The 20023-nt window shown below is 43.8% G+C and overlaps 1 protein-coding gene across 4 annotated transcripts in view; it reads left to right on the forward strand.

Moving 5' to 3' along the window:
* The window catches only part of FKTN (fukutin), a 30803-nt gene extending 20394 nt beyond the window's left edge, over nt 1-10409 (forward strand). For all 4 annotated transcript variants that reach the window (XM_034773917.1, XM_034773921.1, XM_034773920.1 and 1 more), the window contains 5 exons: nt 299-431; nt 2944-3073; nt 4308-4441; nt 5597-5724; nt 9926-10409. In XM_034773917.1, the coding sequence (XP_034629808.1) occupies nt 299-431; nt 2944-3073; nt 4308-4441; nt 5597-5724; nt 9926-10139 (739 nt within the window). In that variant the 3' untranslated portion in view covers nt 10140-10409. The remainder of the gene's footprint in view (nt 1-298; nt 432-2943; nt 3074-4307; nt 4442-5596; nt 5725-9925) is intronic.
* The last annotated feature ends 9614 nt before the right edge of the window (nt 10410-20023 follow it).

Consider the following 20023-nt stretch of genomic DNA (forward strand, 5'->3'; position numbering starts at 1 on the left):
GCACATTTAAAAAATAAGGTGATTTATTCAGTTGTCTAAATATGGATTTAGGAGTCTAATATTAGCCCACATTTTGAAAATCTTTGCCTAGGAGAGTAGTTTGTAGATTTTATTGCACCCAAGAGGTTCTAGTTTTGTGTAACCAGTTGTAATACATTTGGTTATAGGTAGCAACTGCTCAAGTGCGCAACATGTTTTAGATCTTTATAACCTGGGCCAGAGATAGGAGATGGCGTTTGATTAGTCACCGATGATGCATTCTTGGCCATGTTAATATAATGTCTTTCTTTCACTGCAGGCCAGAAGTACTACAACTTTCCATTGATGACTTAAAAGTTCAGATTCCAAAAAATCTGTCCCAATTTCTAGAGGAGATGTCACACTCTAGGTTTCTTGAATGTAGGTACAGAGAAGCTCGGGCATTCTTTCAGGTGAGTGGTAATGAGGTAGTGTTTCCACTGAAATGTAAAGTAGATTTCCACTCATAGGCCTCCATCCTGCAAACGCTTAGGTATGTGTTTGACTTGAATGGGTCTACTCATAGACTTAAAATTAAACTCTTGCATAAGTGCAGCATTGGGGCCTTCGTTCTCAGAAAGTAAAGAAGCTAATTTTTTTTTACAATTGAGAGTATAACTAGAACTTTTTTCTCTGAATAACTAAAGATGTTTCATTTGTTTGGTTTTATTCTGGCTGCATTTGTCTCTGCATTTGAAATCATATGGAGAATAAATAAATGGTTATATATAGATTTACACACACTTTAAGACCCCTCTACTCTGTCAGAGTTGTATAAAGTAGCCTTAGAGTAAATGAGAGTCCCAATTTTCTGGTAATTTTTTAATTTTGGTCACAGTAGGCTTGATCATGCATTACAGCACATTTGTAGGGTTATGCTTAAATTTGAGAGTACATTCATTCAAAATCCCCTTTTTCAGGGGCTTGTAACTTTTGAAGTGATTGATTGGGTTGAATCTTTTTAGAGCTTGTTCAGAGTAAAGAAAAAACATTTTTTTGTTTTGGAAAGTTGGTACCAGAGTTATCCCAGTGGAGACCTTTTGTTGTTAAGATGCTTTTTTGTGCTCTGATAACTTGAAAATGCACTGCTACTTTTAAATGACTGTGCCTCAACTGAAATTAGTGTAAACTTGTAACTTCACTACACTATTTTAACACTTGGTGGCACCAGACAAATTGTAAAAAATGTGCTAAAAATAACCACAGTGAGCCCAATTCTGTCCCCAGTTGGTATCCATAAGAGTTTTGACTTTACTGAGAGCAGGATCAGGCTCAATATGCATTATTGTTGAAAAGTTGTAAGCTTTGCAGAGGTTTAATCACAGCATTTACATACACCTCTACCTCGATAGAACGCTGTCCTCGGGAGCCAGAAAATCTTACCGCGTTATAGGCGAAACCGCGTTATATTGAACTTGCTTTGATCCGCCGGAGTGCGCAGCCCCGCCCCCACGGACCGCTGCTTTACCGAGTTATATCCGAATTCGTGTTCTATCGAGGTAGAGGTATATTTTGTTTCTTTAATATATACATTCATCTTTTTGGTTTTGGTGTGGATCATTCCAGTAGTACGTTAATACTGACTTTTACATTTTATGAGTTTGGAAAAGATAACAGAGGATGGTTTATTACAGGGGTTCTCAACCTTTTTCTCTCTGAGGCCCCCCCTCGACATGCTATAAAAACTGCAGGGCCCCGCGGGGATGGAGGGGCTTCGGGGCAGGGGCCTTGGGTATAGGCGTAGTTTGACTTCTATTTAGGGGGGAGGCAGGGGCCAGCGGGGCTCGAACAACCTCCGCATGGTGGGGTCCAGGGAGGGAGTGCCACCTCCACCCTGACTCACCTTAGCAGGCCACCCACCTGTCTGGGTTGGTTGGGGGGGCAAGCAAAAATTATAATTCAAAGGTGGGGAGCTTAGCTCAAAAAATTTGAAAACAGCTTAGGGTGCAGGGAGGAGGTAGTTAGGGACTGTGGTGCAGGGAAGGGGTAGCTCAACTTGCAGGAAGGGGGTAGCTGGGGCTGTGTGCACACGGGGTGGCTAGGGGCTGTGTGTAGGCACGGGGGTAACTCACGGTGCAGGGAGAGGGATACTAGGGGCTGTGTGCTGTGAGGACTCCCCTGCGGTCCCTGTTCCCCAAGGAGTCTGCCAGCCACGGAGCTAGGTCTCCCCACCTGGGGGGACTCTTACCGACTACCTCTGCCGGAGCAAATGGTAGCTGAGGAGCATCTTCAACCTGGGGCACCGCAGGAGAGGAAGGAACACTGCTGCTGCCTACTCCGTGGTGCCAGCCAGAGCAGCAGCTGCACTGCCCGGCTCCAGCTTCCGCCTCCGACCTGGCCAAGGGGCAGGGAGAGGAGATGCGGGGGGAGGTGTGGAACTGCCCCAGGGACTGCCGTAATCTAGTGCTGCAGGTTGGGGCGGGGGGGGGAGCGCAGATGCCCTCCATGTCCCCAACTCTGCTCATAGGCTCAGGCTTCTGCCTCACAGGGAGCACCAGAGCTCGGGGCTCCGGGCTTCAGTCCCACAGGGGGTGCTGGGGATCAGGGCTTCAGCCCTGTGGAGCGGGAGCGGGGAGGGGCAGGGATTGGGGCTTCAGCCCTGTGCCGCCCATCTTCAGCCCCACGGGGTGCGCTGGGAATCAGGGCTTCAACCGGCCCCCTTGAAAGGGCTCACGGACCCCCAGGGGGCCCCGGAGCCTCGGTTGAGAACCACTAGTTTATTGTATAGGCACTTAAATTTTACTTTTCTCCTTTCACCGTTTGTATTGCCAAACAGCCACAAGATGGTGGTGTGGACATTGTCCAGAGACTAATTACGGTCTTGAAAAAAATTGCCCCCTCCCTTTTTTTTTTTAAACTAAGAACGTTTTCAAAATTAAGGTGCATTTATGTCTGAAAGTAGTTTAATGTTCCTTAACCCTTTAGCTGTATCCTGATGATGCCTCTCTTGATGCAGTGGAGTTTAGGAAAAAGGCAAAAGCATTGCTTCATCTGGCTGCCCTGACATTAAATAACTTAGGAGTGAGGTTCTGGCTGAGCAGTGGAACATGCCTTGGTAAAGTATTTGAGCTTCTATTGTATTGCTTTTCAACCCCAGTAACGCGCCTTTTGAAATCTGAAACATTTAATCCTGTTTAGTTCCGGTGCTGGTGGCTGAGATTGTCAGCTGAATGCATCAGGTTAGTAGGGGGTATCTGATAGGTGTGTGAAGCAGTGCATTAGCACAGTTAAAATAATGTCACTGCTAAGTCAAAATGAGGAATCCACAAATTACAAGAAAATAGTATTTGTTTTATTTCCAAGATCCCTTTCAGAAGCCACTTAGAGCCCAGCCATTTGAGATGCTGGACAGGCTTCATATGAAATGTTGAGCGTTTTCATTTAAGTCAGTAGTACTTCAGTACATTGATCACCTCTCAGGAAACTCTCAGCAGCTTGCGGGACCAGGTCACTAATAATAATTTGTAAAGGTACTTGAAAGAAAATGCAGAGGAATCTTGCTTCTCAGTTATCTTTTATTTTAGATGCAGATTTTTCTCCATCCCACACAAACGTGGTGTTTAGTGTGATAAATTATTTATAAAACTTCAGTATGGGGGGACCATAGTAACCTATTGACTGTACCAAGGTTGAAAGCAATATCCCAAATTCATTATGGATGAAAGAGAATGTTAAATTCCAAAGTAGATTATAGCCATAGATTTAACAATTCTTGTTAGTATTTCATTAAATGTTAGTGTTTATTTTTGCCTTAAAATGGAGTATTATTTTCGTGATGTGCCGTTACCTACGATGTGGCTTAAACAAAAGGGGGTAGGGGGGGAAGCATATCTGGTTTCTAGTCTCACCATTTCCCAACAGCAGCACATAGGCAGTTTACATCCCAGAAATAACTAGTATTTGAAGTGAAGTAATCCATTTTTAAAAATAGAATTGTGACTCCATAAATATTAGATTAAACTTGGCATAAAGGGCTCAGATCAGGAATAGTTTTCTTTTAAAAATGTAAGTTAGAAAACAATGTAAGTTAGGAGAGAGAGAGGGACCGTTTTTTAAGTGGTGGTAGGCTCCTTCACAGTACTCACTTTTCCAGAGGAGACAGCTGGCCACAAGTGGAGTAGCTCCCTATGCTCTTTCTTTTCCAATCCAAGTGTCTCTGTAGAGGGCAGCTGAGTGGCTTCCCCCAAAGATATCTCAGCTAGTGGCACATGAAACTTCATTCTTACTTAGTTTCAGCTCTAGCTGTATATTCACCATGTCTCTGATTTCGTGTTTTCTCCATTTTTTAGGCTGGTATAGACAGTGTAATATTATTCCCTATAGCAAAGACGTGGATTTGGGGGTCTTCATACAAGACTATAAATCTGATATTATTCCAGCATTTCAGAAAGCAGGACTACCACTGAAGCACAAGTTTGGCAAGGTTAGTAAGTAACAAATCTGAACTGTGAACTTTATCTTCATTATAGACACCATCATTTTTCTCAAGGTTCTAGTTGGCTGAAGGTGTTTAAAAACAGTTTTCATAAGAGAGGATCTTGTGGGCCTTGATCGTGCAAATGTTTGTGCACATTTAATTTACCCATATGTAAACTCATTGACGTCATACACTTTCTGGGGCTATGGGAAATGTGTGTTTTGTACAATACCTTTCATAATGGAATAATGATCCTGCCCCTGAATTCTACTCTGTATGTGGGTTTCTAGCTGTGTGTTAGTGTCACTAGAGAACCTTAAATATGAAGGTGGATTGTGTTCTTTTGGTATTGATTTGGCCTACTTATAGGGGTATCATTCTGCATAGACTTGTGCTTACAGCCAGGAGGGGCTGGAAGGGCTGCAAGAGAAGTGCCTCAGGGTGCCCATCAGTGACCCCCAGATGGTTCAAGAAATAGCATTGTTAGACTCCAAAGAGTTGATGGCTACAGTGCAGGATCACAAGGGTGGGGTGAAGAGACAAAATCACAGGTCTCGGACAGAGATGCGGAAGACCTCAGAATTAAAAAAAAACATTGTTGATTAAATGTAATTACAAGTGTTTTATCAGGGCTATATACAGCCCCTATGTCAGTGTGTGATCTCACAAACAGTCTTAGTTTAGCTTGGATTCAGGAGATTCATCATTAACTGGTGCTAATGGAAATATAAAATGAAAAGGAAGGAATGTTAATAAAATTAATTGAGGTTATTCTGCTCTTTTATGTGACTCTCAAACTGGAGTCAGTTTTTTGCATTTTGCGTTCTAATAAAATACTCCTGCTGTGAGATCTGGCTAAAGAAATGTGGTTACACTTGCATTGTTGCCAATACGTATACAGAATAGAGTATGGAAACTGGTCTTCTGTGGTCTTAGAGAGCAGTTGTTTTCTTGGAGAGGGCTTGTTAAAGGGTTTCCTTGCTGACCAGATTCTTTTTTCTCTTTTTACCCTTCAGGTGTCCCCCACTGAGGGGGACACCCAAGATTGTAACAAGGCAATTACTCCCCTGTAACATGTCAGCACAAATAAATCACAGGCAACCTCTTGTTTTTTTCCTGATTGTTTTATGAGGATATGAAGTGTATTTGTCTGTCTCACAGGTAGAAGACAGCTTGGAACTCTCCTTTCAGGGAGAAGATGATGTGAAACTTGATATTTTTTTCTTCTATGAAGATGACGACCACATATGGAATGGAGGAACTCAAGCCAAATCGGGCAAGAAATTTAAGTATGAATTCATTTCAAGTCTATAGAAGGGAAAACTAGTTGAACAAGTTGTTACAGCATTAGATGCTGTTATTAAATACTATGTGTTACTGTAATGGCAAAGTTTTAGAAATAGTAGTTACAACAGTTGGTATTTAGCTTTATCCTCCAAGCAAGAAGGTGCTTCAGGAAGAGAAGAATTTGTAGAGATTTTGCACAGTGAGGGCTGGAGAAATGGGAAGAGAAACAGTGACATTTAAGTGTCTCATCAAATTGGTGTTATATTCAGCATTGTCAGCGTGCTCTTTGAAAATCTGCAGTAACCTTGGAATCTAATTGTTAAACAGATGTCATCTGGACTAAGACAAGCACTAGTTTAATAAAAAGAGAAAAGGGGACTCAAGCTACAATTTTTTTCTTTCAAGTGCTTGTTTTTATGTATTTTGTAGCACTGAGGGTTCAGTCATCTATTTGTGTGATTAGAGATTATGGCACAGGGGCTCACCAGTCCTTGCAAAATAACCCAACTCATTGAGATTCTGCAGAATGGTCCACAACAATACATTTCATAGTAGCATTTCTGCAGTGATATGGGCCGTTACTCTCAAATGCCTTTGGTATTTTTTAAAGTATGTTCCTGTTATTAAAGTGGTTTAGGAAACATGGAACACCATTTACAGTATCTTACTCTTTTCTGTATCAGATATGCAGGTAAATGTAGATTTAAGCATGCAGGTTAAGTTCATGGAGGACAGGTCCATCAATAGCGGTTAACGAGGAGAGTCAGGGAGGCAACCCAATGCTCTGGGTGTCCCTAAACTTCTGACTGCCAGAAGCTGGGACTGAATGACAGGGGATGGATCACTCGATAATTGCCATGTTCTGTTCATTCCCTCTGAAGCATCTGGTGGTGGCCACTGTCAGGAACAGGATACTGGGCTAGATGGACCCTTGGGTCTGACCCAGTGTGGTCATTCTTATATTCTTATGTAAACAGTCAGCTGAGCAAACTCAGCCTGGGTTCTGAGAGTTAGACTGGGTTCTTTCCATCTGATACCTCATCTCCAGTGATAAAGGTTGTGCGGGCCAAAGGTTGTGCCATACCTATGTTGTGACATCTAGTTCCTTGCCAAAAGAGCTGACATTCTCTTCCAAAATTATATGTGTGTACCAGTCATTATGGGCATGAAAGCAGCGTTTTTTCTCCCTGCACAAGGCAGAATGCCTCCCATGTGTGAGAATGGATGTTGGCTTTGAATTCATGCTCCAATGTTGTGCCCAAGGTGCTGCACTCTTGGATATGGTACAGATGTTCTAATCCTTTTTATTTATTTATTTTATTTTTGCTTGTTAAGCAGTATTGGAGAAAGGCCGGTATGGAAGTTTGGTCTGTGATAGTCAGGTGGGGTTAGAAAGTAGTCAATATAATAAAAACTTGAAATCCTAAAGAGGTGCTTCCTAGGTATAGTAAACTATATCTAATATATATCAAAAAGGAGCATGGAGATTAGTCCTCTTGATCAGTAACAGAATGTACCTGTTTAGGATGTCCTAACCTAGCTTCCATTGTATTAAATACCTTCTTAAAAGGAGAGATACAAGGAGAGAGGTTTTTTTTAAACAGTTAAACCTTATTATTAACCACTCTTGACTTTAAAGGTTGGGATACCCACCACCATTAGGTGCTTTCACTTTGTTCTTTCAAAATGATTGTGGAACGTGGGAGGAAATGAGGTTGGTCAACCAAGACAGAAGTTATTCTGTTTAAGTCGTGCTAGAATCTAATTCTTCAGCTTGGAGTGAGTTTCTAAGAATTATCACCTTAAAAACAGAGATTTCTACTGTACGAGGCTGCAAATGGGAGAGTTTCTAAACATCAAAGTGACAACTATAGAGTTTAGAAGCGATAGAGTTACTGCTGCAGAAATTAGAAGCTCTGTCATAAGTACATACGGAGCTCATGTGAACTTTTTATATTGTCGTATCTCTAAGTGACCTCAACTAGGTCTGAGCCCCTGATCTCTGGATTGACTGTTCTTCAAGAATAAATGGTGATAATACAGTAGAAGCTCAGAGTTACGGACACCTTGGGAATGGAGGTTGTCTGTAACTCTGAACAAAGCGCAGTTCGGGCTCCAAATCCAACAGCTGACACTCCAAGCAGCAGCCGAGCTCCCTACGCAGCCCTGGCATGAGTTTGCAAGCTTGTCCCCTTTGGCCAGGGACGTGTGTGTGAGAGAAAACAGCATGTCCCCTTCCTGGCGGGGAGGGGAAGAGAAGGAGGGGAGAAAGCTGCGCAGACCCCAGCGTTGCTCCTTCACTGCAGACTATAGCTGCCTTGGGCTGGCAGCCCCAATGTCTTGCTGTAAGTGGCTGCCCTGAAGGTGGGGGTGGGGTGGGGACAAGCAGCCCAGGTGTGCCTACCTTTAAGATGCAATACAGGCACAGTAGAGTACTTGCTTTTTTTTTCCCCTCCCCTTTCTCTCTGCTGCTGCCTGATTGGTTACTTCCGGTTTCACCTGGTGTCCAATTGTCTGGTCAGTGCATAACTCTGGTGTTCATATCTTTGTGGTTCTACTGTACCAGAATTTCTATGCTTGGGAGCGAATGCTGCAGAATTTAGAAGCTCTGAAGTTACTGTGGTGTAGCAACAACTTAATATTTCACAGTAGAAACAATAAGATATATTAGATTTAAATCAACCAACTAAACAAACAAATCACCTTGGGAAATAAACAAAAAACTTAGCAATAGGGTAAATAGTATTAGTATAGGAACACTATGAATTTCTTCATTTTCGAACATTAATTTAGTAAAATTTTATTGGAATAATGATAGTCGTATAATTATTTACAACTATAAGTATTTTAACAACGTTTTTTCTTCTGAATTATAAGGACAATGCAGCTGGTTGATCAGCAGACACTTTTATGGTGGCATTTGAGAGACTGTTAATTTGACATCATAGGAGTGTTGTGCCTTAACTAGTGTGTAGTAAGGTTTGTTGCAGACTTCTGTTACGGAACTGGTGTGATCAGATCAAAGCCTTTTTACCAGGGCTTTGGAGCAGAGCCCGGAGCTGGAGCGCGGAGCAGTAGGTTTTTGCCTGGAGCCGGAGCGGACCAGTTCAAAAATTTGATTGCTCCAAATCTCTGATTTTTACCACACAGAGTAAATGCCCAGTGTAGAATGCTCGCCAGTTATGTACTTCATACTAGAAGTGATCTTAATGCTTTACAGTCATGAATAAAAGCAGGGTCCCTACTCCAAGAAATGTATAATTTGAATAACCAAAATATAGATGAAGGATGTGGGAAAGGAAAACAAAGTATCTGAGCAGTTACGTTTGGCACATGTTGTTTTAATTTTTTAGAATTGTATCTATTTTTCTCTTTTGTTCTTGTGGAGCTGGTTTCATAACTTCCTCAAGAGATGCCTTGAATAGACACTTTTGAGAGTATGGCCCTAGTCCTGCAAACACATATATTGTGATGAATTTTACGCACAGGAATATATATATGCATGTGCACGGCACATGTGCTGCTCCTGGGGCTGCTCGACTACTATTTGTCCAGGTCAGCATGTAGGGTTACAGTCTAACCTGAAGTAACTTGTCCTGGGTTTGCATCACAAGTCAGTGACAAAGTTGGAAGTAGATCCTAAGCTCCCTGTCCTGTATCTTCTCCATTGGATCACCTGGGCATTGCTGGTATGTCTCATTCTACCACAGGTGTGAGAAGAGGGAGGGGCATTCTGCATAGGTCTGGCAACTTGTATTACTTCGATGCCCCATGGCAGGTTTGGTTTTCTTTGTGATTTATATTTTTAAGGGCATTGCATCTGCAGCGAAGCAGTCAGGGAGAGTGTATTGAGCATGTAGCCATAATAAAACTCCAACTTCAAAGCACTTGACAGCCATTAACTAGTTAATATTCACAACATCCCTGTAAGGTAGATAAGTCATTATTACCCCTATTTCACAGATAGGAAACAGAAGTGGGGAGGTTAAGTCACTCGCCCAAAGTCATGCAGCAAGTCATGGGCAGGGAAAGAATTGAAATGCAGGTGTCCCTGACTCTGTCTTATGCTCTGGCCACAATACACAATCTGTACTCCTTCATAATTTTAAAAATCAAATGGTGTAGTGGTTGCCAAGGTTTTGTTTACTGAATATCATACCTATCTTTGAGTCTTAACTATTGTGTTCTCTTATTGTAACATAGGTACCTGTTTCCTAAGTTTACACTGTGTTGGACTGAGTTTGTAGAACTCAAGGTACATGTGCCTTGTGAAACCCTCCGATATGTCGAAGCCAACTACGGCAAGGACTGGAAGGTACCTGTGAAGGTGTGGGACTGGAAAAGCTCTCCATCCAATGTGCAGTACAATGGGATGTGGCCTGTTGATGAATGGGATGATGTCATTCAAGTCTACTGATCACATGGATGTAACCAGGATTTGTTTGGTACCATCGGACCTATCCATGCTTAAATTCCCTCACCCCAAGATGTCGAGATCAGTTTTCTGATCAGTTTTCATACATTTCCTAAGGAGAGCTTGAATCTTTATTGGTATAATAGGTGGTGTGTGTACTTCTCATGGCACTTGTATCTGACATGCTCTGTGACAGCTAAAGGAAGAGAATGAAGGTAACATGTGTGAACTCAGAAGACTAGCTGAGAGGAAAGAGGTACAAAAGGAATGTAAGAAAGATTGAAGTGGGAATATAGGCAGGAAAAAATTAAACTTGAACCCAGACCAAATGGTTCAGCATGCTTTGTCTCGTGGGGGGGGGGGGGGGGGGAAATTCAGCACTGAAATACTGGAGTGGAGATAGGTAAATTGATCTAAAGCATCCCTTAGTGGTTGTGGCAGTCAGTCTGACTTCAGAGGTTACTGGAATGTTGTCCAGTTACTCAGAGCAGGAGTGACTGCTTTGTGAAAGGGCACAACTAAGATAACGAGGGATACAAAGGTAGCCCTGGATGAAAAGGTGGATTAAGACACTGAAGAGTCCTATTCCCATCAGAGGAGGTGTGGGCTTTCCTAATATGTCCTTGGGAAAATCTGAGCTTGGGGCTCAGTTAACAAAAGTAGAGATGTTTTCTATTAACCACTTTATGTAGATATGTCAGGGAATGCTATCTACTGTTTATTTTTTTAACATGGAGCCATATGCTACAGGGGGACACTTTGTATAAAAGGAGAATCCAGAATTCTGATCGTTGATGCTCTAAACCATGGGTCTCAAGTAACCTGGGAGTTGTAAACAGTTAGATACTTTCTTTACAGTTAGATAGGAGTGGAGTCCTGAAACTTCTTTGTTGTTGTTGTAACCTGGGGTCATGGTATGGACGAGGTTGAGAATCACTCCCTCATCTTTTAAGTGTAAACCCCAGGCTGTTAATTTGTAGACAGCTGCCAACTCCTTCCTCAGATTTAGTGTAATCTAAAGGCCACTGCTGGTGTGTCACTGGGTTTAAAAACCTCACAGCTGTATCTCCTCTCATTGCTACTTGCATTTTTGGTCAGTACAGTAAACTCTCTTGTATTTCATTTAGGGGAGGGATTGCTGAATAATAGCTTCTGTCTGAACCTGTGCTTGAATCCATTTAGCAAGATGGATCTAGAGTATTCCCAAAGTGAAGTCAGTGAAGCCAAATGACCCTGATTTGTTCAGCTCCTTCTCAGTGGGCAAGTCAAGAGCTTGGGGTTGTTAATGAAATATGAATACCAAATGTACTGGCGCTAACCCTGGAGCACTCATGGTGCCAATGTCAAGGAGTTAAGCAGTTTTGATGCTGTCATATCTGTGTATAATAAGGCTGTAGTCCAGATTTCTTTCCTGGAGTATGATGGTTAGCTACAAGTCACAGCTTTTTTGTCAGTTACTGGCTACAAATAGGACAAATCTTTGTTTTGTATTCAGTTGATACATAAATACTGAATTTTTCAGGTATTTGTATCCAAGTTAATACAGTTTTGAGTAGCTAACACAGCTGCATCTGAGTGACTGTTTTACTGCTGTACTATTCCAGGTGCACTCTGGGGCTTCCCTGGTATTTACAGAGTGCACAACACACTGTATTCCTGCCAACCCTCCTAGTTCCAGAACTCTCCTGCCACTGAATACTGCAGTAAATAATTCAGAATTTGGCAAGTACTTTAAAAAATGGATTTGTCACATCCTTAATTACTACTGGCTTTTTAAACACTACAAAAACGTTGGTGCTTTTTGTCAAATTGGGGAGGGGAAAAGGTTAAATCCTAGTAATGTTTTTACTTGATGAGGTGAAGCACTGAGTCTGGGAAGGATGAGTTTTCACGTGGTACTTTTTGCATTCTTTTTTGTTGTTGCATACGTCCTAAAGCTAATCTCCTTTTGATGGTTTTATTATTCAGAGCTCTGTGTTAAGCAGCACTATGCTATTAAATAAGGTACAGTTGCTCTCTGTTTTTACAATGTGATAGAACTTTAGAATGGAAAGATAAGATAGTGTCAGGATAGAAAATGTGCAATCCTGTCACAAGTTTGTGATTTTATATTTGTAAATGGAAAGGACAAACAAAGCAAAAACAAAAATGCTCATCCCCTAAGCAGAATAGAATGTTTGAAATATCTGACTGCAATACTGTATATGTGTGCGTGTGTTTAACTTATTGTCCAGGCTGTTAAAATCCTCAGAAGAAATGTATTCTTTAACACTGACTAAGGCCGTGTCTACACTACCACTTATGTCGCTCGGGTTGTGAAAAAAACATCCCCAGGAGCAACAGAAGTTTCACTGGCCTAAGTGCCGGTGTGCACGGTGCTATGTTGGTGGAGAGGTTTTCCCGATGACATTGCTGCTGCCGCTCGTTGAGGTAGTTTTAGATGTCTCTGGGAGAGGTCTCTTCCGTCGGCAGAGAGCAGCTACTCGAGCACTTTTATAGTGGTGCAACTGCATCGGCACAGCTGTGCTGCTCTAAGCTCACTAGTTTAGACGTGGCCTGAATGAATGAGTTTAATTTTCCACTCAGTCTGCTAATGTACAATTACGTTTTGTTATCTAGGGCAGCATTTTTAACATACGGTTCAGTGTTACTGTGGACTAATTCGAAGAGGAATGTTTTTGATCTTTGTTTTTCTAAATTGTTTATTGACCATGTTTACCTGAAGCTGTTATTTTAATAAACTCTATGAAAACAGTGTTGTTGTTGTACAGAATACCAGAAGTGATTTACTGTATCTGAGAAATAGGTGGCATGGATTAGATTCTTCCTTTACTTACACGGGTTCAATCCCACTGACTTCACTGTGGTTGCACAGGTGTAAGTGAGGGAAAAATTTGTGCCACCTTACCCAGCTCCTGCTGCAAACCTTTCTGACATTCCCTGATTTATTTACCCACTCTTGTCACTTACCTGCATCCCTTTCTTTCTGTAGTTGCTATGCCCACATGAGAGCGCAGAAGGGTAACAGCAAGAGTAACAGATTCCTCACATTTGTCAGAAATGTAGTAGCTTTTTAGCGACATCTACACACTTCGCTCCACCTCTAGAACTCTCCTGCTCTGCTTTCTTTACTTGTGAGCCTAGTTTTTGCTTCCACCAATATAAAATCTAAACTTATTACAACAAATGCCACATGGTGAAACAACATAAGGAAAGAGGCAGAAGATTCTGGAGGAACCATGAGCAAAACCAAAAGCAGCAAACAAATATACCAGGGCAGGTTTGAACCCAGGATGTAGTTGTATCCATTTTGCAGAATATTTCTAGGGGTCTTCCTTGAGAAATAGCTTATTGCAGCTTCCCCTTCAGAAAATGGTTCCTCTGCTGATAGATCAGATCATGTCTTCAACAGACACACAGTAAGATAGAAAAGTAGAAAATTAATGATACATTATACTCAAACTGGAATCATTTCCTGCTGCCTTATCCTGTTATGCATCTGGCTCACCCTGTCATGCTGGAGATGATTTGTAGCTGTGCTCAGATCACCCCATGCGGTGTGTTGCTCTTGCTGTCGCTTAAGCTTGACAACCAGAGCCAGCGTGACAAAATTAATTCCTTGATACTGGAAGTCACATTTTCTGATGTTAGTGCTCTATGCAAACGCCAAATGCAGACCGTGGACTATTGTAATAGTATTTTTCATCACTACTGAGTAAATGGCAGACTTAAAAATCTCCATTGGTTCTGTTATGAAGCACTGACTTGTGGGGGAGGCACACACAATCTAAGCCCAGATGCATTTTTGACTTTGCAGATTTGTTCTCTCTAACTAAAAAACCCACCTTATTTTTGAAAATGAAAATTTTTGTAGGCTGCATGGTGTAGTTCTGATCTCACTGCAACAGTGTGAGTGCTTAATCCTGCAAGGTGCCAAGTACTCTGGGCCCCGATCTAGCAAAGCATTTAGGTACAGCTTAACTTTAAGCATATGAATAGTCCTGTTGAAGATGTAGCCTGGTGGGATTCTTGGACAAGAAACAGGTGGGTTTTTTGTTTGTTTGTTAACTGTGCAAGGCCATCCATCGTGAGATCTTACACCAGTCTGTACTAATTAGAAGTCATTAGTGGGTTACTGATATTGGGTTGAAAATATAAATAAAAAGGGATATAGAAATAATGTGCAGAAGTTGATAAATACAAAGAAAATCACTATTTATCTTTTAAAATATTTAAGTAAATTTAACTGTTGCATCTGTTCATATAAATGGATATATATCTACAGGATGAGTCTAGTATTGACAACAGGATGTATGTCTCAGCTCTAACTTCAAGGAGGCTACTCATGTGAGTAAAGTGAAACGTTCTGGATCTAGTCAGAAAGAATCTTGTGTGTAGAATCTGGGTCTTAGTTTGATATAAATTTAATGCACAAATATTTTTATATCTTTTGTTCAATCCCTGATTTTGGATGTCATTTCTTCACACTTTATTCCATTTCCGGATGAGTTAGCTGCATTTTGATCAACATTTGAAACTGCAGCAGTGTGTGACTTATAGATATTTGTTTTTATTTTATTTGTGTTACGTACGCTCCTAGAGACCCCAACCAAGATTGGAGCCTGATTGTGTTAGATACACTGTACAAACAAGTAGTCAGAAACAGGCTGCTGCAATCTAACTAGACAAGTCAGAAAAAGATGGAGGGGGAAAGAGGCACAGAAAGGTGAAGCCACTTGCCCATGGTCACACAACAGGTCAGTGACAGCTGGGAATAGACCCTGGGCCTGGGTCCCATTCCAATGGAGTCCACTTTCCTTACCTGGCTCTAGAAGAGTTATTCTGAGAATTCCACACGGCCATTTTGAAAAGATTGTGCTATTTAGTTTATTCTCCCTGTTGGCTGAAAGTTAGTATTTGTCATTAAATGATGGCCTGTGTTTGTTTTACTGTACATTTTGACTGATTCTCTAAATGTGTCTTATTTCGGCTGTCTTTCGTTTCAGTTTTACTGATAAAGTCATAGCATAATTTTTTGCAAAGAGGATTATTAAAAAGGAACTATTTTGCTTGTTGATTAACCACCGCCACCCTAACTTTCCAATGAGTTGAAGAAAAGCTGCACGTAAAGGGCTAGCGGTTTAAAAAAGCTCACCCCCAACAGCTCCCATTCTGGTGCTTGAATAGCGGGGCAAGATTTTAAAACATGCTTGGTACCCAGCAGCTCCCATTAGGAACAATGGAGAATCCCCGTCACCCACCTTGGGAATACTAGGAGTTGCAGGGTTTTGAGCACGCTTGAAGATCTAGTCCATTTAGGTGCTAAAGCGAGAGCTCAGCTTTTTGAAAATCTGGCCCCAATTGAGGGTGCTGAGCACATTGGGAAATCTGGCCTGCAATCGATGATGGGCTGGATCCTGTATCTCTTGGGAGGCGCTGAGCACCTCCATTTGTCATGGACAGTGCTCAGCATCTTGCAGGAAAAGGCCCTTTGAGTTGTCCCTCCACCCCCAAGCTTTTAAAAATATGACTGGGAAGGCGTGATTGGTGGCTGCTGCTTTCCAGTCACCTGTCCTGCTAGCAAAGACAGGAAGAAGTCACACTAATAAATCCAACTTTCTCTGCCATCCACATAAAGAAGTGCAGGTGCTTTGTATTATGCGTTTCCCTTGGAACAGTGTCGGTGATGGAGGCACGGTTCATGGCCTTAAAAACAAGTGAACTTTAACCTCTGCTACTTCAGAAATCTTTCTGTTTATGGTGCGTGTCCCGTATTTTTTTACGTAAAATTGCAAGGAAGACAAAATTCTGTATTTTAGCTGCCAATTTCTCCACAGTCAGGGAGTCTATCAGTTTTTTTTTTTGTTCTTGTGTATGTGATATTACAGTGATCAGGTCTGTATAAAAACACAGACAAAGTTCCAAAGATCAGATTGTCAGGGTAACGCCCATTTTCACTACTCGTGCCTGTCTTTTATTAGTTATTTGTGGAATGCTGTCAGTGTATGAGCCATCTCACACGATTCTTGATAAACACCTCTGCCTGGAGAGGCTTAACCAGACCAATACGAAGCCAGAGACAACAGTTCACATGTAAGTAGGTGTAAAAATGTTATCTGTGTCCTGCATAACAGCAGAGCAGATCCCCTCATCTAGTACAGAGACAGCTTCAATGACAGCTGATCTACACCAGCTGTGGCTCTAACCTAATAGCATCCAGCCTCGACCGTGATTCAGTGTTATACACAGATGTACTATTGACTGAGCTGTAGCAGGGTACAGTAGTTAAAATCTGAAGAAGAGTTACAGAATCATCCAGGTCAGATCCATAACTAAGGAGGTTTGGGTAAAAGCTCTTCCCAAGGAAACAGTGCCAATGAAAGGTTTGCTTTTGAAGGAGGGATATAATAAACACTACTGAATTATAAATCCTTCCTCCTGTCACTCAAACAGAAGCTATGGGCTGAGTGAGATTCTCTGCCCTGTGTGGTGGATAAGGGTGAACATCTCAACACAAGCCTCGATCACTTTACCTGCTCTGCCTAATGCAGTCTTACAGAACAGCAATCAGATCCTACACTTGGGCCCAGCTTGGATGCTGGCGGGCCGACATCTGAAAGGAGCTGTCTAGCTGAAGTTCAAAACATTCCGTACCAAAGCAGGAAAGCCTCAACCAGACTGACTTAGAAAGGTAAGTGGAAGAGGTTTTCTATCTCAGCTGTCTCCCACAACACCACCCATTTCAGCAATATCTGATTACTTGCCTTGAAATAATCTGGACTTTCTGTCATCTCCATAATGGTCCATTTAGCAGCAATATCTGCACATCACCGTCCTATCCAGGGCCACATTGTATTTACTCTCCCTACAGTGGCTAGATTCCTTAAGGGCATTACTCATTTTTCCCCTCACAGTACCCCCAGTCTCAGTGGGTCTCCCCTCCCCAGCAAACCCCCACCCCCATACCCCCACCTTGCCTCAGTCTTGGCTACTGCCAGTCCCCATCTAGCCCCCATTCACTGGGGCAGACTGCAGTATCAGCCACTCATCACTGGCAAGGAGGGTTTGGGCCTGCTGCCTCTGCCTACCTGTGGGCTGCCCTCTGCAACCCCAGTACCTTTCTAGCGGGCCCTTCCTTCGGCCTGCAGCCTGGGGCTCTGCTAGGCTGGAGCTCCCCGGCCCTTTCCCAGCACTGCTCTACCCTCAATACCTTCCTCAGCTACCCAGGCGTCCTGCTCCCTCCCTCTCCAAAGGCAAGAGAGCGAGCGAGCAGCTGTGCTCCTGGCCCACTGCCCTCTTATAAGGGCCAGCTGAGCCCTGATTGGGGCATGGCCACAGCTGAGGCTGCTTCCCCAATCAGCCTGGGAGCTACTTACTCCAGCAACAGCCCTCCCCTGGGCTGTTTTAAGCTGCTCCGGGCCAGAGCCGGTGACCACCCTGTGAACCAATTGATCTCCCAGGTTTTTTTCCCCAACCCTAGGGGAAGCAGAACATCACACTCAATGTCATACTACTGTAACAGGACAAAATTGTTGACGGGTTCAGTCAGAGACCCCATTGGGACTGTCACCTGATGTGCTGAAATTACCTCTGAGCCTGTTTTCCCTGCTAGCTTGGGACTCCAGAACCCTGCCTTGTTGAGCCAGACACGGTAGCCTGCTGCAACACAGACTCAGGGTCTGGGCCACGCCCCCAAAGCTGCAGACTTTGAGCATAGCTACACTTGCAAATGTCGAGCGCTTTGAGTTAAACCAGTCTTTGGAGAGCACAGTAGGGAAAGCGCTGCAGTCTGTCCACACTGACAGCTGACAGCGCACTGGCGTGGCCACATTTGTGGCACTTGCAGCAGCATTGGGAGCAACTATCCCACAGAGCACCTCTTCCCATTCTGGCGCTGTGGCATGTGGGAAGCGGGTGGAGGGTGCGGGGCATTCTGGGTCCTGTCCCAACGCCCCGTGATGCATCGGTTCGGATCCCAGCAACCCCTCTGCTTCCATCCACAATTGGCGCCATTGTCAACGTTTTTTGTACTGCGCGCTCTGTCTTCCCTTTCGGTCTGCGGGAATGGAGCCCAAACTGCTGAGGAATATGCTGACGAGTCTCGCCAGCACGTCACGTTTGGCAGTCGAGTTATTCCTTAAGAAACAAAATGACAGCGAGGAGTCCGAGGATATCTACTCAAGTAACGCATATGACACGAGATTGCTTGTGGCATTCACAGACATGCTCACCACCGTGGAACGGCGCTTTTGGGCTCAGGAAACAAGCACTGAGTGCAAGTCTGGGATGACTAGCAGTGGCTGCAGAGCTTTTGGATGAGAAAAGCCACTTTCATAGGACTGTGTGATGAGCTTGCCCCCACCCTACGGCACAAGGACACGAAATTGAGAGCTGCCCTGATGGTGGAGAAAGCGGTTGGCTATTGCAAGCTGGAATCTGACAGCCACCGATCAGTCGCTAACCAGTTTGGAGTGGGGAAGTCGACCGTTGGAATCGTGTTGATGCAAGTTTGCTGGGCCATTAATCGCATCCTGCTCAGAAGAACCGTGACTCTGGGTAACGTGCATGACATTGTGGCTGGCTTTGCACAAATGCGTTTCCCTAATTGCAGAGGGACGATAGATTGCACGCATATTCCAATTCTGGCACCAGCCCACCCAGCCTCTGAGTACGTTAATCAGAAGGGGTAGTTCTCCAGGCGCTTGTGGATCACCATGGGCATTTCATTAACATTAACACAGGCTGGCCCGGAAAGGTGCATGACGCATACATCTTTCGGAACACAGGCCTGTTCAGGAAGCTGCAAGTCGGGACTTTTTTCCCAGCTTATCAGCCACTCCGTGCTTTGGTGCCGGTGATCCTCATTCTGCTGGCGGACCCTCCTCTCACTCTCCCGCCACTCCTGCACTTTTTGATTTTCATTAAGGGAGTGTTGCATGACTTCATGCAGCATGTCCTCTTTGCTTCTACGTGGCAGCTTCCTGATTCTTTGCAGCCTCTCGACCGGTGATAACACGGACGGCTGAGATCTCAAGATTGCATCTGTAAAGGCAAAATGCAACACTTAGAGGCAGCATTGTTCACACCAGACAAAGCAGTGATTCCCCCGTACTTAAGGAGGGCCAGCACAGTCTACACAATAGCATAATTTGCCCATCCCAAAGCGAGCGCACATAACCCACGGGAGCCCCAAAAATGGTGAGTAAGCACAGGGTCAAGGGGGACTGATTGTTTCAGGGCTGTACTGTCCTCTGGGGTTCTGTGCCTTGGGGAGAGCCAACAGCTGCAGGGGGCCCCTATACTGAACACTCTCCCCATATTTTCCACAGGAGTTCGTCCTGGAAGATCTTGCTGTTGAGGGTGACCTGGAAGCAAGGGAGAGTCTACAATGCGGCTTCTGCCCTGGCCCATATGCAGTTTGCCTGCGTGCAGCAATGGTCCCTCCGCCCCTCACGGCACAGTGGCGCGGACACGTTAGCCTGACTGGGACAAAGACCACAGAGGCTCTCCCAAGAAACCCTGCGCAAGCGCATTGCCCAAGTTCTAGCTGAGACCTTTGAAGAGATCACTGAGGCCGATTACCACAATGTGAGAGAGCACATCAACGCCCTATTCCGCATCTAGGCATGCATGCAGCCCTAACCCTCCTCGCCCCAAGAGCCCGCACCGAATAACTTCCTTCCCAAAATAAAAGCCGCTTACCGGGAACCTCCTCTGGTGTTTGTCCTTCCCCAAGCACCAGCTGCCATGACTGGCTATCTTCCTCCTGGCTGCATGCATCTAAGGATACTGGGGTGTCTTCCTCCTCCTCAGAACCCTCACTCCCGCTTTGCTGCTCCTCCTCTTTCTCCTCCTCCTGCCTTGTTGGACTGGGCTCTGAAGTGTCC

The sequence above is a fragment of the Trachemys scripta genome, chromosome 6, assembly GCF_013100865.1.
Source record: "Trachemys scripta elegans isolate TJP31775 chromosome 6, CAS_Tse_1.0, whole genome shotgun sequence".
In the NCBI taxonomy this organism is placed as follows: domain Eukaryota; kingdom Metazoa; phylum Chordata; order Testudines; family Emydidae; genus Trachemys; species Trachemys scripta.